The 24,019-nt window shown below is 36.7% G+C and overlaps 1 protein-coding gene across 3 annotated transcripts in view; it reads right to left on the bottom strand.

Moving 5' to 3' along the window:
* LOC140734887 (interleukin-1 receptor-associated kinase 4-like) overlaps window positions 1-24,019 on the bottom strand; it is a 33,971-nt gene that overhangs the window by 5,653 nt on the left and 4,299 nt on the right. The window contains exons 2-9 of one of the 3 annotated variants that reach the window (XM_073059545.1): window positions 23,634-23,804; window positions 22,084-22,229; window positions 12,702-12,902; window positions 11,677-11,837; window positions 4,665-4,738; window positions 4,454-4,568; window positions 4,228-4,337; window positions 1,401-1,584 (exon numbers count right to left, since the gene is read on the bottom strand). In XM_073059545.1, coding sequence (XP_072915646.1) covers window positions 1,401-1,584; window positions 4,228-4,337; window positions 4,454-4,568; window positions 4,665-4,738; window positions 11,677-11,837; window positions 12,702-12,902; window positions 22,084-22,229; window positions 23,634-23,794 — 1,152 coding nt within the window. In that variant the 5' untranslated portion in view covers window positions 23,795-23,804. Of the gene's footprint in view, window positions 1-1,400; window positions 1,585-4,227; window positions 4,338-4,453; window positions 4,569-4,664; window positions 4,739-11,676; window positions 11,838-12,701; window positions 12,903-22,083; window positions 22,230-23,633; window positions 23,805-24,019 lie in introns of those variants that run through there. The other 2 variants (XM_073059547.1, XM_073059546.1) reach the window with 2 other exon arrangements.

The following is a 24,019-nucleotide window of genomic DNA, read 5'->3' as shown; positions in this document are numbered from 1 at the left end:
ATTATAACACACCATGGATGGTTCAGCTGTTTGAGATAGAGTAGAAAGGTCAAGTGAAAAACAGTTATTGGGGTTCTATAGTTAGGTAAGAAGAAATGCTTTTCCAGCATTGAAGGTGTGATTTCATAATGGTACATTGCTCCTCTGGTATCAGGATTCAGAATATCATTGAGTTGCTATGGAACATTTTAGAAGGAATACTGACTCATAGTCATTTTGACAAGAGTACAAAAAATAGATTTCAGATTGTGTAGGAGATAAGGAGTTTAAAAAAAAAGAGATTAAGCTGAACCTTGAGTGTAGCAATGTCTGGATTACAGTTAGATGCTCTTGCCAGTGAATATAGAATGAACAGGATGGTGCAAAAAATGTAGCTGCAGAGATGTGCAGAATGGAGTGCTCCAGGACTAGTTCTGGGAAAACTGGGCCTTTTAAAGTCCAGACAGGGTGCACTCTAACATGGCCAGGGGTAATAATCTTGTGAGTGGTTTTGCTGTGCTTCTGGGAGGATTTAAACAAGATTGTGGAGCTAAGTATTGGAGCAGAGGAGAGAAAAGCAGTGTTGGAAATTAAAACCAGAAAATCAATGAGAGTATTTGGAAAAAAGAGCAAACTAAAGATGGAACATAGAAACAGAATCTGCTGTGCTTAATAGTATATAATTAAATATATGTAAGTTAGGTGATTGCATTGTACTCAGGCTAAACTGAAATGGGGCTTAAAGGAAGGCAGGATGACAGTTTAATATCGAGTTAGAGAACTAGATATAGAAGGACTGGGATCTCAATATTTGTTGAAGATACAATTGTAGCTGTTGGCTTTTTATATTAAGGTGAATGTTAATTGGACTGCAAACAATTACTTGCAGTCAAATCAGTTTCAGAAATACGGGAGATATTGTAGAAAGATTCAAGGAATACACAAAGTAAAAGTGGGAACCTGCCAAACCTTGTCTAAATGATGAAGTGTGTAGAAGGTAAGTAAAAAAAAAGCTCGTATCAAACAGCAAGTGTGAATACTGCAGAAAGGCTAGAATATGGAAAATGCATGAAAAAATACTGTGCTGTAAAAGAAAATTCAAAATATTTTACAGGTACATAAAGAATGAAAGAGAGGTTGGAAAATGAGAGACCAAAAAGAGCAAACAGATATAGATACAAACTAGGAGGAATTAGACCAGTCAACTCTTTGCACCTGCTCCATCATTGTATGAGATCTGAGTTATCTGACTGTAAATAGAAACACAGAAGTAAATTTACATATTTTATACATACAACATTTGTAGACCCATTGACTACATTCTTAGCTTCAACTGTTCCAATGGCATTTGTGTATTGTTTTACCAATTTGTGGTCCTAATTATTCATTCAGATATCAGGGGAAAATATTCAACTACTTACCACTCCAAAGCTAAAAAGATCTGACTTTGGTGTAATCTCCCCACGTAAAGCCTCTGGAGCCATATATGCTGTTGTGCCTACAACTTTATCAGTCATCACAGTCTGTGTTAATTGTGATGCAGCCCGAGCAAGTCCAAAGTCTGAAATTTTAGGAACAAACAAAGCATCCAACAAGATATTTGCACTGAAAAACAAAATGATCAAAGAACAACTTCTGAGGAACTTCAATTTATTTGAGAGAAGTAAGTTATATTGCTTCTGTAGTTACACATGCATGCCAGTGTTTATATGGTGTTTGAAAACATGTTGTTTATATGGTGTTTAGAATAGTTAAACTGATTTACCATGTTTTGTGCTCAATGCAGTACATTAAACAGTCATTCTCAAAAATATATATTAAATAGAAACACAGGCTTGAAAATCCTTGCATTTGCTAATGGACATGAAAGCCACCAAATTCAAAGTGCTGAAAATCTGAAATAAAAACAAAAACTGCTGGAAACACTCTACAAGATAAGGTAGTATTAGGGAGAAAGAGAAGTAGAGTTATTGGGTCTTCATCCAAACTCATAAAATGAAAGCCTATCTGAGGTGACCAGAGCACTTTAGCAACAGGTCCCGTCCCTGTCTTTACCCTATGGAGTTAGTGGTGTAATTTTCTTTCGCCAATTATAATGTCTGCCTCCTTGCGGTATCTGATTAAAAAAGCATGACAGGTGGAATTGTCAGAATTTCATCCGTAGTTGGTCAACATTGTATTCACTTCCACATACGAAGCTTCACTAATATGTTTGTGGATGCCTAATGAGAATGAGATGAAAAGTATAAAACTTACAGGAAAGTTAACGAAGTCTGGGGTTTTCCTGTCAGACAAGCAGTATGTTCCATTCTGCCAAGATGATGACCGAGTGGGGTTATCATGTTCATGCCCACTGGCTTCCAATACACTTTTCACCCTTGTGACTGTGCATCATAGAGCACTCAGCTCTGAAGGGCATGATAGGTCAAAGCTCTTTCAACAGTGGAGGTATCAATAAAATAGAGCCCCTTAAAATGTATGACACTGCGTTTATTCAGAATACAATAGCTACAAGTATGAGAACAGGATGCTTTGCAGCTCTCAACTTGGGAATGCCAATTGGTATAAAAGATGGGGAGCAGCAGAGTGTAGTTAACAGTCAAAATGACTATATTACAAATCTAAGGCCACTAAAATATTTCTTACTACTCATTTTCATTAATATGTTTTTCTTCTTGCATTCAAACTCTCATCTTTAGGCAAACAGACATCTCCACATGTTAACAGGGAAATAATTTCTAGTGATATATCAAAACTTCCTTCCTTACCAAGAGTCACCATCTGGAGGGAAGCCTGAGAGTGAAGGGCACTGAGCATAGATTTAATTCTGCTTCTATAGTTTTTATTTTTTGTCCTCCATTTGCCTGGCTGTTAAGTTACTAAGAAATTTTGGTGCAGTTATTTGGTTATAATATAATTTTCTAACTTCTGCCTGGCTATTAATTCAAAACTAGTTTTTCTTTATTCTCATATGAAATATCAAAATGGCCATCTCTTTGTCATTCTGACTGGGAAATACCTGGCAAGTTCCTTGTTCAGGAAACATAGAATTACATAATTCTCCATCAATGTTCCTTTGAGAATGACCTATCATTGGATATTCCTGGGCCCAAAATAGTCTTGAAAGGCAGTGAAGTGATTTAATTTCATCCTTGCTCTCATCACATGGCACTGGCCCTCCATGTTAATTCCCAGTTTTCAGCCAATCCCCTGATCCACTGTTTCAATGGCAGACCACTACCATCTGCATCTTACCTTATGTCGTCATCATCTCTCCAATGAAAACACTAATCCGTGATTCCCTTCTTTACTGACTGCTAAATTGCCAAGTTCTAATCATCCAAACCAATTACTTCACATTTGGTCCATGATCCTTACTTCCACATTCTATGATGAATTTCTGTTCCTAAAATATGTTTGTTTCAACTTACTATATGCATATAATAAGCTAACTCATTTCTACCTCTATGATGTTAGATTTTTGGGTGGCAAGGTGGGGATATGTCTCTAGCAAAGGAGATGTAAGGCAGTCTTTTCCTCCATTAGCCTGCAGATCATCCTTGGGCAAGGTGTAGCACCTGCTTATCCCTCCAATCAGGGTCACGTAAAGCTATAGCAGCAGGTGGTGGATGGTCATATGTGCAGCCAGTGCATATCACAAGTCCTGGTTATGTGACCACTGACATCAGGCAGACAATCTCTGAAGAATTTTGATAATGGCTGGGGTCACCAGTCTTGTAAAGACACTGCCCAGAAGAAGGCAAAAGCAAATGACTTCTGTAGAAAAAATTTCCAAGAACAATCATGGTCATGGAAAGACCATTATCACCTACGTCATATGACACAGCATATAACAAGCGAGGTTAGATTATAACTGATAATTACGAATGTTGAAAATATTAATTAGCTAAAAATAAAAAATATAAATGTAATCAGAAAGATCACTGATCTGAAATGTTAACCCTGTTTCTCTCTGCATAGATGCTGACTGACCTGTGCAGTATTTCCAGAATTTGTTGTTATACTTCAAATAGCATTTGTAGTGTTTTGTTTTTTGGATTAATTCACTAGCAGTTGCATATTGGTTAACAAGATGAGTGAATATATTTTGTTTTGGAATGCTTCTAATAACAATAGTTTCTCTAGCTAGTGTTTTCCAAACCATCTTTACATTAATGACAAGAAAATGCTATAAATGCAATGCAGGAAATGCAAACAAACAATGGAAATATTAAAGATATTCTTTACCTCTTTACATCACGATGTATATGATTATTTTCATGCAAGTATTTTAACCCATTGGCTGTGCCTAAAGCAATGCTGCACCTTCTGTGCCATGTAATTGGAGGTGTCTTTCCCTGGAAATGTTTCAGAATATTGACCAATAAGTGAAGGTCACTGTAAATCAATCAGTATTTTCAATGACTATAAAGATCACTATTTTATAATTTTTATCCAGGATAAATGTGGTTACCAAGCATACTAATCTGTCCAGCAATGACCCATTGGACATGTAGGCATATACCAGGCAGGGATGTTCCCAATCATTGGAAAAACCAAGTAACTCGACCAAGTTTTCATGTCGACATCTACAAATGTATTGCATGAGGGTTACGGTCAAAGTTCAAAAAATTACTTGCAGATTAATCAGAGTATCAACAACTAATTATAAAAGCTTACTATACCTTGCTAATGTTTTAACTTCTTGAAGGAACTGATGTTTCAGCTCTTCAGGACTGATGTTATGGTGATGAGATGGCTGTGGAAAACAAAGACAAAGTTTATAATTGGTTTATAAATAAGTTCTAGCATCAATTTTCACAATCTTTTCTACATCAAATAGATGTGAAAACAATAAAAAGACTCTCATCAAAGAAAATTTAATTCATTAACAGTAAACAGTATAATTCACAATACCCATGTCATTACAGAACTATGTACATCTTTATCTTTTGATAATTTATATTTTTTTTACCACTTCTAATATCCTGAATACTGGACAAAGTGAGAGTCATGAAAGACAGACTCGCTTTACTTGACACATCCTAAAATCAAAGAAATTCTATAATGCAGACATAAACAAGAGAAAATCTGAAGATGCTGGAAATCCTAGCAATACACACAAAATACTGGAGGAACTCAGCAGACCAAGCAGCATCTATAGAAAAGAGTATCGTCCACGTTTCGGGCTGAGACCCTTCCATAGGACTGGAGAAAAAAAAGATGAGGAATTGGAGTTAGAAGGTGGGGGGTAGGGGAGGAAAAAAACTTAAGGTGAAACTGGGAGGGGGGGTGAAGTACAGAGCTGGGAAGTTGATTGGTGCAAGTTGATTGGCTGGAGAAGGGGGAATCTAATAGGAGAGGACAGAAGGCCATGGAAGAAAGAAAATGAGAAGGAGCACCAGAGAGTGCAGGCCACAAGATAAGGTGAGAGGGAAAAGGGATGGGGACTGGTGAAAGGGTGGCCATTGCTGGAAGCTCGAGAAATTGATGCTCATGCCATCAGGTTGGAGGCTACCCAGATGGAATATAAGGTGTTGCTTCTCTAACCTGACTGTGGACGCATTGCAACAGTAACCTCCTCTACATGACAAAGAGGGAGTCCATGTTCTAAGGGGTCATTATTGATGTGGGGAGAAATTAATTTAATGAAAGAAGGATGCAAGAAATGGAGAAAAAGGCTCTACAAGGGATTAGTAGAGATGAATAACACAGGATCAAGAAATGGGGATTTCAGGACTCCTTGAGGGCTCTTATAAGAACATAAGAAATAACAGGAGTAGGCCAACTGGCCCATCGAGGCTGCTCCACCATTCAATAAGATCATGCCTGATCTGGCCGTGGACTCATCTCCACCTATCCATCTTTTCCCCATAACCCTTAATTTGCCTACTATGCAAAAATCTATCCAACCTTGTCTTAGATATATTTACTGACGTAGCCTCCACTGCTTCATTGGGCAGAGAATCCCCAATTCACCACTCTCTGGGAAAAGCAGTTCTTCCTCATCTCCATCCTAAATCTACTCAACTACTAGTGGAAACAAATTTCCTGCCTTTATCTTATCTATCCCTTTCATAAATGTATATGTTTCTATAAGATCTCCTCTCATTCTTGTGAATTGCAGTGAGTGCAGTCCCAGGCAATTCAATCTCTCCTCGTAGTCTAACCCCCTCATCTCTGGAATCAACCTGGTGAATCTCCTCTGCACCGCCTCCAAAGCCAATATATCCTTCCTTAAGTAAGGTGACCAGAACTGCATGCAGTACTCCAGGTGTGGCTTCATCAGTACCCTGTACAGTTGCAGCATAACATTCTTGCTCTTAAATTCAATCCCTCTAGCAATGAACGCCAACATTCCATTTGCCTTCTTGATAGCCTGCTGCACCTGCAAACCACCTTTTTGTGATTTATGCACAAGCACTCCCAAGTTCCTCTGCACAGCAGCATGCTACAATTTTTTTACCATTTAAGTAATAATCTGCTGTTTCATTTTCCTTCCAAAGTGGATGACCTTGCATTTACCAACATTATGCTCCATCTGCCAGAGCCGTGACCACTCACTTAACCTATCTATATCTCTCTGCAGATTCTCCGTATTTTCTGCACAATTCGGTTTTCCACTCAATTTAGTACCATCAGCAAACTTAGATACACTACACTTGGTCCCTCTTCCAGATTGTTAATGTATATCGTTAACAGTTGCGGGCCCAGCACCGACCCCTGCGGCATACCGCTCACCACTGATTGCCAACCAGATTAACACTCATGTATCCCAACTCTCTGCTATTAGTTAACCGATCTTCTATCCATGCTAATACATCACCCCAATTCTATGCATCCTTATGGATAAGTTTTTTTATGTGGCACCTTATCGAAGTCTTCTGGAAATCCAAGTAAATAATGTCCATCTGTTGCCCTCTATCCACTGCACTCATTATATCCTCAAAGAACTTCAGTAAGTTTGTTAAACAGGACCTGCCTTTGTTGAATCCATGCTGCGTCTGCCTGGTGGATTAATTTCTTTCCAGATGCCTTGCTATTTCTTTAATGATACCTTCAAGCATTTTCCCAACTACAGATGTTAAACTAACTGGCCTATAGATACCTGCCTTTTGCATGCATTCTTTTTTGAATAGTGGCGTGACATTTGCCGTCTTCCAATCTGCCAGGACCTGCCCAGAGTCCAGAGAATTTTGGTAAATTATGACCAATACCTCTACTATAACTTCTTCCATTTCTTTCAGTACCTGGGATGCATTCAGGTCCCCAAGTTTGCTCAGCACTACCTCTTCAGTGATAGTTATTGTATCGAGGCCCTCCTCTCCCATCACATCCATAACATCTCTCTCTGGCATATTAGACATGTCCTCCACTGTGAAGACTGACACAAAATAGTAATCCAAAGCCTCTGCCATTTCCTCATTACCCAATATCAATTCTGCCTTCTCGTCCTCCAAGGGACCTACATTCACTTTAACCATCCTTTTCCGTTTTATATAATTATAAAAACATTTACTATCTGTTTTTATATTTTGTGCTAGTCTATTTTCATAATCTATCTTCCCTTTCTTTATTGCTTAATTACGGGTTCTTTGTTGCTTTTTAAAGTTTTCCTAATCTTCCAGTTTCCCACTACTCTTGGCGACTTTGTACGCACGAGCTTTTAGCTGGAAACCTTTTACTTCCTTAGTTATCCAAGGCTGGCACTCCCCACCCTTATTGTTCTTGCTTTTAACTGGAATATCCTTTTGTTGAGCACCATGAAAACTCCTTTTGAAAGCCTCCACTGTTCCTCATCTGTCCCACCATATAGCCTATGTTCCCAGCTCTTGGAATTTAGAAGAATGAGGATGACCTTATTCAAACACATAAGGGGCCTGACAGGGTTGATGTTGAATTGTTTTACAACCAGGAGAATCACGAACAGGAGGACATACAGCACCTATAAAAAGTATTCATTCACCTTGGAAGCTTTCATGGTTTATTGTTTTACAACATTGAATCACAGTGGATTTAATTTGGCTTTTTTTTTACACTGATACACAGAAAAAGACTCTTTTTGTCAAAGTTAAAACAGATCTCTACAAAGTGACCTAAACTAATGACAAATGTAAAACACAAAATAATTGACAAAATATTCACATTCTTTAATATGACACATCTAATATCACTTGTGCAGCCAACTGATCTTAGAAGTCACATAATTAGCTAAATGGAGATCACCTCTGTAAGTCAATGTGTTTCAATTGATTTTAGTAAAAATACAACTGTATCTGGAAGGTCCCACTGTTGGTGAGTCAGTATCCTGGCAAAAACGACAACATGAAGACAAAAGAACACTCCAAGCAACTCCATGAAACGATTATTGAAAAGCACAAGTCAGAAGATAGATACAAGAAAATTTCCAAGTCACTGAATATCCCTTAGTGTACAGTTAAGTCAATCATCAAGAAATGGAAAGAATATGACAGCTGTAAATCTGCCTAGAGCAGGCCATCCTTGAAAACTGAGTGACTGTGTAGGAAGGGTCTGTGCAGAGGGAGGACTTCAAGTCACAGTTTTGTGGGAGAGTGGCAGAGAAAACCACTGTTGAAAAAAACATTCACATGAAATCTTGGCTAGAGTTTGCCAGAAGGCACGTGGGAGACTCTGAAGTCAGCTGGGAGAAGGCTCTTTGATCTGATGAAGCCAAAATTAAGCTGTTTGACCAGCAGACTAAATATTATGTTTGGCATAAGTCAAACACCAAACATCATCAAAAATACACTATCCCTACTGGGAAGCATGGTGGTGGCTGCATCACGATGTGGGGATGCATCACTGCAGCAGGCCCTAGGTTTGTGAAGGTAGAGGGTAAAATGAAAGCAGCAAAATACAGGGAATTCCTGGAGGGAAACCTGATGCAAGGGAACTGCAACTTGTGAGAAGGTTTGTTTTCCAGCAAGATAATGACCCCAGTCATGAAGCCAAAGCTATACCAGAATGGCTTAAAACAACAAAGTTAATGTCCTGGAGTGCCAAGTCAGAATCCAGACCTCAATCCAATTGAGATTTTGTGACTGGACTTGAAAAGTGCTGTTCACTCACAATCCCCATGCAATCTGTGAGAGCTTGAACAGGTCTGTACAGAAGAATGGGGAAAAATTGCAGTGTCCAGATGTGCAAAGCTGAGACCTATCCACACAGACTCAAGGCTGTAATTGCTGCCAAAGGTGCATATACTACATACTGACTTGAAGGGGGTGAGTAATTATGCAATCAATTATTTTGTGTTTAATAGTTGTAATAAATTTAGACTAATTTGTAGAAATTTATTTTCACTTTGACAAGACTTTTCTGTAGATCAGTGTGAAAAAGTCAAATTCAATCCACTGTGATTCAATGTTGTAAGACAATAAAACATGAATACTTCCACATGAATATGAATATGTAAACATGGATACTTTTTATAGGCACTGTAACTGCTAAGTAATGGTCTGTCACTTAAAATTGATAGTTTAAGGTGGACAGTATCTAGTCGCTATCAGATTGCTGCTTGTGAGGCCATACAGAGCAGAAACTGGTAGGTGCATTTCAAATATTGCAAGTGACCAAATTCTAAACAGCTTGTTCTAAAGATGTAAGACATGTCTTGAAGCACATTGAGATTCTTTCCCTGATTTGATTTTTTTTTTGGTATGCTGGTTTTTTCTCCCCAAATATTTGTTTACTAATTTTGTCCAGATGTTGAATTTCATCTTTACTACCTTTCACATATGTGCACAGTTCTGTTTTCTGACCCGCAAGCAAAGGTACATAAGTGAATCCAATTAGGAATCTTCATGGTCTGACATCAGTATATATGAAAATGCACCCCAAAAAAATCAAGATGAAATAAAATGTTCTGCCGTAGGGAGAAAAATAAATTTACCAAATAAGTACGTTTTACTAAGTTATTCACAAAGCAATCAACTTCAACATCAAATAACCCGGCCCAGTTTACATCTAACTCACAAGATTTATTTATTTACACACAGGGTCTTTGTCTTTAAAATAAAACCCGTACTTTTGTTTTCAACAATGAATCTCTCCATTTGGATTTAATAAATGTTGATATTAATGCTGTTATGTTAATTAACTTGAACACCATATGAACTTTATATTAATAATTATTTATTTTTTGTCAAGGGCAAAAAGTGGCCATCGAAAAGGACAGTTACTGTTTATCTAGCTGACTTTCAGTTGTATGACAGTAATGGTGGTAATTCAGTTACATAATTCAAATGTAAATTACTGAAGGTGATGAATGCACTGTTTTTTCTTCGCACGAGAATTTACTGTGTCTACTAAGTTAGTTGCAGAACTTATTGACCTTTTCTCCCCATTCTTTTACAACACTTCTTTTATTTTTAATGAACTTGTAATAGCAAAGCATCCAGCCTTTCACATAACTACCTAAAATATTATAAAAAGGGTTGTGCAATAATATTATTATGCTAAAGCACTGGCTGTTTCTAGGATTTAAAAGTGGAGTTTACACTCAGAAGATATATAATGGTCATGTAATCTGGAATATTAGCCAAATTATATCACACCAAATCTGCTGCACAAATGCATAACATCTTAGAATCTGGCAGTCCAGGTCACAGGAGAACATTCTGGAAAAATCCTAGAAAAAAAGTATAAATCTCATTGAGAAGTATTAAAAGTAGAAACCTCCCACAGAGAAGTTGAAGAGAAGCCAGACAATGACAAATACATTTCTTAGCACAAGCAACTTGAAATGTTCACATTTGTGTTGAAATTGCACACTTAATAGAACAGATGTATAGCTTATATTTTCATATACTTTTAAGCTCAGTTAATTGTCCAATACTGCACTGAGTCAATTAAATGGAATGACCAGTTGGCAAATATAGAGAACCTCCTAGTCTTCTTTGGATTGAAATAGAGCCATTCAGTCCTGTTCTATCATTTACTTCTATCATATACATTTAATTACATAACTAAATTTCTCAACTTTATTTACCCATCTTTGAAAAACTATCTCTTGATATGTTCTTCTATTAAAAATCTGTTAATTTGCCTTGGAAATTCAGTTTACCTAATATTAATAACTGTTTGCTAAAGATAAGTCCACACTTTATACTATGTGTAATAAAATGCATCCTTATTTTTAAAATTCTAATTTTAAGGATTTTTCCTTTTTTTCTATTAAAACAAAAGGTACATGTTGATAAGCAGCACTCAATCACTTGTGCCAACTGGATTATGTACATAAAATCTGAAATGGAATGTGCACTCATGATTTTGAGCTTCTTCCTCTCTGCCATCTGTTTCCTAAATGAACATTGAAGCTTTGGACACTACCTCACTTTTTTTAATATACAGTATTTCTGTTTTTTACACATAAAAAAAATCTATTCAATATACTTAATTGATTTACTTGTTTATTTATTATGTTTTATTTTATTTATTATTATTATTTCTCTCTCTGCTAGATTATGTATTGCATTGAACTGCTGCTGTTAAGTTAACAAATTTCATGTCACATGCCAGTGATAATAAACCTGATTCTGAAACTTACAATTTAATTTTCTTAAATTAATGGTTAGCCATAAACTAAATCTGCAGTTGGAATATACAATAAAAATTAAATGTTCAACAGAGAATAAAAGTTGAGGTATTGACATATTACTCAAAGATATTACTCACCCCTGCCAATTTTTTCACTGCCACCATCCTGTTGTTTATGAGACCCCTGTAAACAATTCCAAACCCTCCCTCACCAATCTTACTGCCACCACATGAAACTGGACGCTCGTCAAAGTTACTAGTCCGCTGCATTAATTCATAATAGCTGAAACTTTGAAGACCTGAAATACAAATTATAAAACATATCAGTAAGGCAACAAAATGATAAGACAATTCCAACATAGATATCTGATTCAGTAATTCCTTGTTTCTCCATACCCTGCCTTCTTTGTCACTTCATCTTATTTTAACTTGCTATAATTACCTTATCTTGTTAAATGTGAATGAATGGTATTAATTTTAATATTCAACGTTCTCCAAATGATAGGTAAAATATATTGGATATTTTTTGAATACTTGTTATTGACTTTCAGCCATAGTTTGTCTACAGTAATTGCTTATATTTATTTCTGGAGATGCGGTGCATCTTACACTCTTCTGGCTCTTTGAGCCGTGCTGCCCAGCGACCCCTGATTTCATCCTAACCTAATCACAGAATAATTTAACAATGACCAATTAACCTACCAACCAGTATGTTGTTGGACTGTGGGAGGAAACCGGAGCACCCGGAGGAAACCCAGCAGTCACTGGGAGAACGTACAAACTCCTTACATTTCAAAATGATTGTTCTTGAGAAAACAGAAGGATATCTTAATGGCAAAGATCTAATTTTATCTGAATTTTAGCTGATTAGAGAATAATGATGAATGCAAATACACTAAGTCAGATTATGTCATGTAATGAGGATGTTGCTGGACTGGTTGTCAACTGAACACAAATTTCACCAGATGGTAAATTTGATGAAAATTAAAGATAATATTAGTACACATTTCTCATCTTCAAATGAATCAACATACAACCTTGGGAAGCATACTACAATATGATTTTTTAAAAGCTCTTTAGCAAGACTATTAACTTTGACCTTGTAATTGCTGGCTATATTTTTAATTATATCTTTACAAACATGACTCCAAAATCTTACTTACTAGTTTCCATAGAATCAGAAGCAAGGTTTTGCTGAATTGAACTGTTAGCCACTAAGGCAGTTTGTTGGGTGGTGCAGTTTGTATCATGGTAAGTTGCTTCATGATCAGAAACTTGTATCATTGATTTACATGCAGCATTAGAGTTAGACGTAGTAGTTATTTCCATTGGTGAACAAGATGGTATTGCCTTTGATACTTCTTCTGTTAAGTTAAATCATAGATTATAATCAACAAATTCACAGAATATGATATCTAGGGCATATTATTATTTGCTGTTATATAATTCACTAACATATTAGATGTAGTCATATGTACATCTAAAGCAAATAATTACTTTGTTCTTTCATTAAAATGTTACAGGTGGTATAAACACAGAATTTACATAATGAGCAGCTGGGTAATTAGATTTGATATTGGTACCTTCACAACAAAAACTACAAAGCACATGTTGTTTGACATCAATAGGAAATCTTTTCTTTCCTTTGCACAACAGTTTAAACAGATGATGTCTGATTAGTTGGAATAGGACTTTAAATAATGCATATCGTGGAACACTATTTTCTTTTCAACTTCCAGAAGAGCATACTGTTGATTACAGTTTGCAGAAAACTAATTTTAACTTGGTTTTAAAATTAAACTTTAATTTTATTCTTAATTATTTAATTATTATTTTGAGGCATTTTGATGACTTTGCCATAAAATAATTTACAGAAGCTAAATGCTGCAGATATTAGAAATTAGAAATGTAAACAAAGAACAAAAAAGCAGCAATACACAGCGAATGATTGTGTCTTTCAGATCCTTCTTTTGTTACTTACTACTTATTGTCAAATAATTTTGCTGAACACAAACTCTTTTGTTACTTGAACTCTTTCTTTTACCCTTTTATAGGATTGTCTGGTGTTCTTTCTTACCTTCCTCATTTAACACTTCTTCTATCTCTAAGTTCTACCAATTCCAGTCTATCTGAAAAAAGTAAACTCTCGTTCTCTCTCCACAGAAACTACCTGGACATCTGAGTATTTCCAGCACACTCTGATTTCATTTCATTAAAGGACATGTTATTTTCCCCATCCTAATTAGCAATCATTAATCAGAAAATTAACATTAATATAATTTTACTGATGAATTGTCCAGTCCTGATGAAGGGTCTCGGCCTGAAACGTCGACAGTACTTCTCCCCATAGATGCTGCCTGGGCTGCTGAGTTCCACCAGCATTTTGTGTGTATTGCTTAATATAATTGTGCTTGTGCTGATGTTTCTTTACAACATTGTATGCTAATTTGTCAAAAATAAATGCTTCTGCATTAAGCTACACAATTAAGGAAAAACACTGATAAAAATTTACATTATACAATATGGTCTGCATCATTTACAGTACATATTACATAGGTCAATGTTATTTGTACTTAAAGTACATCAATGAATTAAACAGCCTCACAAAATGACATCATTTTAAATCATGAAAAAATGCAGATTTTACCCATCCTGTAACTAAAACAAATATTTTTGTATAATAAACTGTCTTTATGCCTTCTTAGAACAAACATTTCTCTTAATTTCAGCAAATGAAATATGAAGAGGTCTTTTAAAATTATTTATTCATAGCAGTCATGCAAATGGAAGAAAATGAACAATAAAGTCATTGGGCATGGTAAATCCTTTCTCTATTAACATATGTTTACTGAATGAGTGTTGGAGTATATCAAAAATGGCTCTTTATTTCTGGCCCTGATAAGGATGTTAACCTGAAACTTGGACTGGCCATTTCCCTCCCTGCCTGGCCCACTGAGTTCCTCCAGTTCCTTGGTCCATTGCTCTTTTGAATCATGTGGGCTGATTCCCATTGCAGGTTCAACAAGATTCTGCTCAGTTGTTGTTGCTTGGGGGGTAGATTGGGCAGAGGGCACATAGAAATGCTGTTCCCAGCAGTAGCAGCCCACGGGAACCAGAAAACCCATCCCAGCAGTCTTCCTAATGCTTATTCATATGTACAGACATGCTCATAAGCTGGGTGGACATGTACTAGTTAGCAGCAATATGCAACCATTTTGAAACTTCCTTGAATGCAATTAAGATCTAAATAAATTAGTACTACAATAAATTACACAGCCAGTATCATTTTATTTAAGACTTCATGCTATTTTGACCATTAAAATAAGAAAAAGATATATATAGACTATTCAGCCCCCCCCCCCCATAAATTGCTCTGTCGTAGTTGATCTTTAACCTCAGTGTTATTTACCTGAATTGACTTTATGTCCCTTGATCCCCTTCATATTCCAAAATATATTGACCTTGGTCTCAAATATACTTCTCCATAAATATCCATAGACCTCTTAGGTACACAATTTGCCATATGAATAAATTTCTTCTCACCTCAGTCCTAAATGGTCAACTCCTTATTTGAGATAATGATGCCTAGATTTAGACACTATAGCCAAGAAAAACATCAATGTCAAGCCTTTGAAAATTTAATACATTTTAATAAGATAATTTTTCATTCCACTAGACTCTTGTAAGAATGGGCCTAATCTGCTTAATCCCTCCTTATATTGTCAAAAAACATCAGCCCTTGCAGAAGCCAGGTGATCTCTCACTGCTTTCCCACTAGCACAATATATCCTTCAATCTAGTTTGGAGATTTCAGTACAAAAGATTAGATGAACACCAGAGCAGCCATCTCTTGGATAAGATGCTAAACTAAGATCCATATGCTTTCTTAGATGAACCCAATTATCCACAGTCCTTTAGGAGAGAATATATTTAATCTGGGTAAACACAGTTCATCTTATCTCAGTCCTGAATGACCAGCTTATTTTGAAAACCTGAAGCTTAGTTCTAGACATCTCAGCCAATGGAAATATTATACCTGCATTTACCCTGTCAAGTCACTTGAGAACTTTACATATTTCAATCAGGTCACCACTCATTATTCCAAACTCAAGAGAGAGACTAACCTTCCCACCTAAGTTGATTCCCCCGTCCTTGATATCAACGTAGAAATTCCTTGTTTTACTCCCTCAAAGGCAAGTAAATTGTTTCACTGATGGGGAGGCTAGATCTATCCACAATAAAACAACTGAATTACACCAATGCCCTACACCATTCATAGCAGAATGACTGTGCACAAATCCTTGTAATCAAGGTTAACACATGGTCTGCCTTTTTTTATCTGCAATATTTACTTGCAAGGACTTTCAATCTAACAATTTATTTTAATAGAGTTCTTCTTTTCCATTTTTTCTACCACAGCAAGTAGCCTCACGCTCTTCCATGTGCTATGAATTTGTTTATTAACTTTGTCAGTCTCATTCTAGTACCAGCTTTACATCATCTGCTTGGACATATTACACTTGATCCCTTCATACAAATCCTTGAATATCAATTGCACCAACACATTGTTCCCTGTCAGCCTTATACTTTGGTTCTAGTGATCAAATTTGAATTACTCCTTCAGATATTCTGATAAATAGTCATGAGATTCGCTTGTATTGTGTGTATTAAATTAAACTAATCAGCATCTTCAATCAGAAGGTGACGTGTTAGAACTTTTTATGAACATACAATAATTCCAAAAATACTTACAGGTAGACATTAATCTGCTTTCATAATACAAGATGGCAGATTGTGACTGAAGTTGTGGCTAAGGAGTGTGGTGAAAACTTGACCAACTATGCATGTCGTGTAGATGCAAAAATCAGATGATTCAGAAGGAATAGTGGGAGATTAAGAAAAGTTGAGAAGCACAGCAAAGAAGAATAGAATCTAAAGAGATTAAAGGGCAGAAAAATAACTTGAGATGGCAATATTTCATTCATGCTATTCCAACCAAGCTATTATTTTATATTTTTACTTTAAATTTATTAACTTCAAATGCTATTATCATATATCCCTTTTTAAATAGTTACTTAAATAACTTAAGTTTCAGTAACTTTATTATGGACTCATTTCTAAGTTCAGTGGGCTGTAGATAATAAAGTAATGTAATTAATCATAGATACACCTTTAATGAAACTTCACAAGAAATTTTAATTAATTCTAACAAAACTCCTTCGCAATTAATTTTCATTATCAAATCTGATATGTTTACAATCTTATATAACTTTGTTTTAAGTAATAAATGATTTTCTCTATCATGCTGTATTGGTCTTAATTACCTTTCATGTCTTCTTGATACAACTAAACTTACCTTTGGATGAGTCTCTCAGTTTGATTTCCAAATTGCTATTGTTTACCTCCTCATGGCTAAAGGAGTAAGCCGGTGGTAGAGCTATTAAGGATGGGTTTGTATAATTTTGCCTCTTCCTTTTCATTATTGCTATCATATCCAATCAATTGTTGCTGATCTAATCAATATTGGGGCAGTATGGCAGTTAAGCGACTAGCATATCGATATTACAGTGCCAGCAATTCAGGTTGATGTCCTGCCACTGTCTGTAAGGACTTTATACATTCTCTCATGACTGTGTGGGTCTCCTCCTGGTACTCAGGTTTCCTCCCACATTCCAGAGACATATGGGTTAGTAAGTTAAATGGTCACATGCATGCAATTGGGCAGTTAGGGGCTCATTGGACCAGAAGGGTCTGTTACCATGTTGTATCTCTAAATAAATATTCTATCTGCCACCTAATAACTGTGATCCAATACAATCAAATCTCAAGGAAATCATAGTACCTCCAGCTTTCTGAACCAATGTCAAATCAGGTGGCTTTACAGTAATAAAAATGATACTCTGGCTAAAATTCTTCAAATGCTTACAAATCGCTATGTAAATTTTGTGTTTAATGATGTTTGAAGTAGGGCCAACTCCCAATATACAAGGTATAGTATATGGTAGGGATCTTGTATAATGGTCTGAGAAAACTAATGCTGAGAAAAGATTAACAATATCTAGTTTAAATTATGCCTATTATCTGAGTCATAAGTAGTTAAACCCTTTTAAAAATGTTTTCCCTTCTGGCTATCTATTCTCTTACCTCTCTGATGCATATTACCTCTCCCGTGGCGAATAAGCACAATATCTGAACGAACATCCCAACAGCCCACACTTTTATTCCTAACAGTATACTCTAAATATGTTAGTACTCAGAAGCATCTTGCAAGTAGGTTAGTACAACCACAGCCTGTCCGACCACAGAACAATCTCAACAGTCACATTCTGCAGTGTTCTACAACCAGCACTAAAATATTTCACAGCTTATGACTGACTATACTGATATGTCACAACCTAAGTCCTAGCAAACCCTTCTAACTTCCATTCTAGTCTTTTAGTCACCGAAGCACCCCTACTACATTTTGTAATATTATGATAGCTGTTGTAAAGTCCGTAAGTCTGAGTTCTACAGCACAGAGACAAGCCACTTGACCCAGCATATACATACCAACCATTTGCCCACAGTAGGACTGCATCCTATGTTCTCTCTAAATGACTTTTATAAGGCTTTTGACAAAGTCCCACATGGAAGGATGATCAAAAAGTTAAAGTACAAGGGATCCTTAGGTGTTCCTATTAATGTACTGTATACTTCCGTGAGACTGGTATCGTCCACATCCTTCTCTGTGGTGAATACAGATGAGATGTATTCATTTAGAACCTTTGTTATCCAAGGTTCCAAAATCTTGCCATCTTTGCCTTTCACCCTTATCAAAATATGTTAGACCTCGATACCTCCTTGTGCAACTGGATCCTTGATTTCCTCACATCAGATAGGTAGCAACATCTCCTTCACAATCACCACCAGCACAGGTGCATCACTCGCTTTATATTTATGACTGTGAGACTAAATAGAGCTCCAATGCCATATACAAATCTGCAGACGACACCACTGTTGTTGGCTGAATCAAAGGTGGTGATGAATCGGCATATAGGAAGGATATAGAACATAGAACAATACAGCAGAGTACAGGCCCTTCAGCCTACAATGTTGTGCTGACCCTTAAACCCTGCCTCCCATATAACCCTCCACCTTAAATTGCTCCATATACCTGTCTAGTAGTCTCTTAAATTTCCTAGAGAATTTCCCATTAGAGTTTGAAAATCTGGTTGAATGGTGCCACAACAACCTCAATGTCAGCAGAACTAAAGAGCTCTTATTGATTACAGGAGGAGGAAACCAGGGATCTCATCAGGGAATTGAAGGAAAAGAGGGTCAGTAACTTTAAATTCCTAAAGGATCTGTCCTGGGACCAACAAGTAAGTGTCATAGCAAAGAAGGCATTGAAACAGCTCTACTTTCTTAGAACTTGGCACATTTCCGTGTCATCTAAAACCTTGACAGATTTCTTTAGATGCGCATGAGAAATTATCCCAACTGGTTACAAAATGACCTGGTATGGAAGCACTGATGCCCATGAATTGAGAAACCTACAAAAAGTAGTGAATCCAACACAGGAAAAGACCTCCCCACCACTGAGCACACCTACAAGGAGCAATGCCACAAGAAAGCAACATCCATCATCAAGGACCTCCACCATCCAGGCCAAGCTCTCTTCTCGCTGCTGCCATTGGGAAGGATGTCCCGCATCACCACAGCCTGGAACAGTTATTACTCTTCAACTATCAGGCTCCTGAGCCAGCATGGATAACTTTACTCACCTCAATGCCCACAAGTAAATGTATCTCAGCACAGAATAAGGTGACATATACTTACTTCGATAATAAATGCACTTTGAACTTTGATCTTTGAATATGCTGGCTCTGAACTCTTGCCAACTTTCTTTGTACCTTTCCATAATTACCTTGAAATTTATAGAACTTTGTTTGTTCCAAACTTACACCTCCTGCCCTGTTTCATTTCCTAAGACCAGGTCAAGTACAGCTCTTTCAACAGTAGGACGACCTACATATTGTCTCAAATGAACTTGTACAAGACATTCCACTTCAGAAATTTGGTTCCAAGGACAAGAAGTTATCTAAGAAAAATATATATCTCATGACTTCTGGCCTCAGATTTAAGGGCCATTATTTGGATGATACCAACACAAAGGGGCTCTTCAACTTTCAGTACCACGAAACACATTTCCTTTAATTTACATTTTGTCCATTTAGAAAATCAAAGTATATTGAATACTTCTCTCTGTATCCATTGTTTTATTTATTTTATTTTTTATTTAGAGATACAGCACTGTAACAGGCCCTTATGGCATAACAAGTGTATACTGCTCGATCACATCCATGTGATCAATTGCTCTATTAACCCGTACACTTTTGGAATGTGGGAAGAAAAGGAAGGGGCCTGGAGGAAACCTACAGTGCCTATAAAAAGTAATCACCCACCCCTTAGAAGCTTTATGGTTTTACACCATTGAATCACAGTGCATTTAAATTGGGTTTTTTTTGACATTGATCAACACTTCTGTGTCAAAGCGAATACAGATCTCTACAAAGTGATTGAGTAATTACAAATATGAATCACAAAATAATTGATTGCATAAGTATGCACCTGCTTTAATATGACACACCAAATCATCACTGGTGCAGTCAATTGGTTTTAGAAGTCACATAATTAGTTAAATGGTGTGCAATCAAGGTGTTTCAATTGATTGTAGTAAAAATACACCTGTATCAGAAAGGTCCACCTGCTGGTCAGTCAGTATCCTGGCAAAAACTACACCACGAAAATAAAGGAACACTCTAAGCATCTTTGCGAAAAGGTTACTGAAAAGCACAAGTCAGGAGATAGGTACAAGAAAATTTCCAAATCACTGAATATCCCTAGGAGTACAATTCAGTCAATCATCAAGAAATGGAAAGAATATAGCACAGATGTAAATCTACCAAGTGCAGGCCATCCTTAAAAACTGAGCGACTGAGCAAGAAGGGAACTAGAGAGGGATGCCACCAAGAGACCTATGACAACTCTGGAGGAGTTACAAACTTCAGTGGCTGAGATCAGAGAGACTACGCATATAACAACTGTTACCCGGGTGCTTCACCAGTCACAGATTTATGGGAGAGTGGCAAAGAGAAAGCCACTGTTGAAAAAAAACCCACATGAAATCTCAGTTAGAGTTTGCCAGAAAGCATGTGGGAGACTCTGAAGTCAGCTGGAATAAGTTTCTGTGGTCTGATGAAAACAAAATTGAGCTTTTTGGCCATCAGACTAAATGCTATGTTTGGTGTAAGCTAAGCACCACACATCATCAAAAACACATCATTCCTTTCGTGAAGCATGGTGGTGGCTATATCGTGCTATGGGGATGCTTCACTGCAGCAAGTCCTGGAAGGCTTGTGAAGGTAGAGGGTAAAATGAATGCAGCAAAATACACAGAAATCCTGGAGGAAAACCTGATGCAGTGTGTAAGAGAACTGTGACTTGGGAGAAGATTTGTTTTTCAGCAAGACAATGACCCCAAGCATAAAGCCAAAGCTACACAGGAATGGATTAAAAAACAACAAAGTTAATGGCCTGGAGTGGCCAAGTCCAAGTCCAGACCACAATCCAATTGAGGATTTGTGGCTGGACTTGAAAAGGGCTGTTCACTCATATCCCCATGCAAACCGACAGAGCTTGAGCTGTATTGTAAAGAAGAATGGAGGAAAATCTGCAGTGTCTAGAAGTGCAAAGCTGATACAGACCTATCCACACAGACACAAGGCTGTAATTGCTGCCACAGGTGCATCTACTAAATACTGATTTGAAAAGGAAGAATGAATATGCAATTATTTTGTATTTTAAATTTGTAATAAATTTAGATCACTTTGTAGGGATCTGTTTTCATGTTGACATGAAAATGTCTTTTTCTGTTGATCAGTGTTAAAAAAGCCAAATTAAATCCACTGTGATTCAATGTTGTAAAACAATAAAACATGAAAACTTCTGGGGGGAGAGTGAATTCTTTTTATAGGCACTGTACATGGTCACAGAGAATGTACAAACTTCTTGCAGACAGCAGTGGAATTGAACTTGTATTACTGATGCTGAAATCGCATTATTACTGTATTACCATGTTGCCCAGAGTGAAGTTTTAAAGTAGGTAAACAATAAAAAGGCATAGTTAAACAAAATTTTACTCGTAATTAAAGCTGATTTGTTGAGTTTCCATCCTAATATGAACATACAGAATATAAGCACATGAAAATTTTGTCCTCCTGCAAGAACTACTACATTGAGTCATTTAATTCTGATATTTTGCTCTTTACTGGGCATTGCAATAAGTTCTGAACCTTCTATAAATAATCTATGAGGATTTCCCAGTTTAAAGAAAATGAACAAAGAAAAGCAGCTGATCATACTTCTTGAGATAACTGTATCTCAGAAGAAGAATCAGACTGCAATGCAAATGGTGCTGGGGTATGTTCCATAGCAATGACAGACAAAAGCATTTAGAAAAAATCCACTCACAACACTGTTGTACAAAATGACAGATTAAATTACCTGGAAGCAACAAGTTAGCGGCAGCAAGGAAATTATTTTGAATCAGTATCTCTACAAGCTCAAGGACTGTGGTGTTGGTTGTTCCCCAGTCAAACAAGAGTTCTGTGGTAGGGCTCTTTCCCATTTTAACCACTCCTTCCAATCTCCTTAAGACAAGTTACATGAAATTAATTTGTTCAACATAACATATACACATTCTGCTTTGTCAAATAACAATTGATGCATTTGTTTCACAGCAATTGAAGCTTTAACTCAATACTGTGAATCTGATAGTGTACTTCTAAACAATTTACAGTATTTTAAGTGTTAAATAAAAATCCTCAGGTATTATTTAGTTAGCAGTATACATGACAAATATATTATTCAGAAATTTTGGATGCTAAAAATTAAGACATTTGAATTGTAATATAAGTAATGCAGCAAAATGGGATTTGAGTTCCAAGATCTGTCAGACATTTAGAAATAAAAATATTCCCTAAGAAATGCACCATTAAGCATTCAGATTGTACATCAAGTCCTTGTTATTCATGTAAGTTAGGGCATGGACTTCTAATGGATGTCAATGACATTTTGGGTGCAGTAACATACACCAATCACCCCTTTGTGAATATAGCAACTTGCATTATGGTAGATAAAGAGGGGTCAGGGTATAAATAGTAAATAGTGGGATATTGAAAGAAACAGATAAAAGTGGGGCTTGGAGTGAATATACATGGATTTCTGAAATTAGCTGGACAAGGAGAAAAGGTCACTGGAATATCTTTTTTTTATTGGGTAACGCATAGAATAGAATGAAATACTAATTCAGCCAAAGCTACAGAACTGTATACAGTTCCGGTCACCACATTACAACAAAGATGCAATAGATCTCCAGCGGATATGAGGGACTGTTGAATTTCAGTTATGTGGAAAAATTAAATAAATTATAGTTGAGTTCTTTGGAAAGGACTTAGTTGAGGTATATAACACTGCAAGATGTAGTATGTAGTAGGCCTCCGTTAGTCTCGATAGACCATGGATTTGCACCTTGGAAAGTTTCCAGGGCACAAGCCTGGGCAAGGCTTTTTTTTGGAAGACCGGCAGTTGCCCAAGCTGCAAGTCTCCCCTCTCCACGCCACCAATGTTGTCCAAGGGAAGGGCATTAGGACCCATACAGCTTGGCACCGGTACACCTATACAGCTTGGCACACTGCAAGATAGAGTAAACATGAAGGGTTTACTTCTTTGATGAAATGGTCAAAATTTAGGAAAATTAGCTTCAAAATAGATAGTTGATGGATTAGAGGGGTGTAAAAATGGTTCATCCATAAAGGTGGTAAGATTTTGGAACTTACAAGAAATGTTTACTAGAAAGTACACGATAAGTTAATGTCTAATATCTACAAAAGCTGAACCGTGAAATTAGACTGTAGGTCTCTTTAACAGCATGCATGAAGAAAACTGTCTGAAGGGCCTCCTTCTTTGTTTACAATGCTAATTCTCTGGTTGGATTCTTACTTGAAAATTATTAAGCAATTAAACAACTAAATGTTTCAAGTAATTTTGTCTACCTTATATGTAACTGGCTGTATCTTAGCTCTCCACTAGGTTTTCTGATGTTCACTGCCAATTTCTTCCACGCATCTTGTGGATCCAATAAGTCTGATAGTTCTCTGATGAGCCTATGGTTCAAGGCGCGAATGTAGGATTTTGGGTTTAATGAATTGTTCATCTTTCTTCACCTGTTGGGAAATAAATATTGTATGATTTAATTCCACTGGGGAAAAAACAGATACATACAAATAATACCACGATGAAGAGGGAAAATAAAGAGGATGCAGTTTTTAATAGGATTAATTTTGAAAGGTAAATCCACAAAGAAAACCATTTTAATCCCAAGGTAGGAAGAAGGCAAAGCTTGCTGCACACCTGCTGAGATCACACCAGTACTGGGTCT

The sequence above is a fragment of the Hemitrygon akajei genome, chromosome 10, assembly GCF_048418815.1.
Source record: "Hemitrygon akajei chromosome 10, sHemAka1.3, whole genome shotgun sequence".
Classification (NCBI taxonomy): domain Eukaryota; kingdom Metazoa; phylum Chordata; class Chondrichthyes; order Myliobatiformes; family Dasyatidae; genus Hemitrygon; species Hemitrygon akajei.
This window is presented reverse-complemented; position numbering and strand designations above follow the sequence as displayed.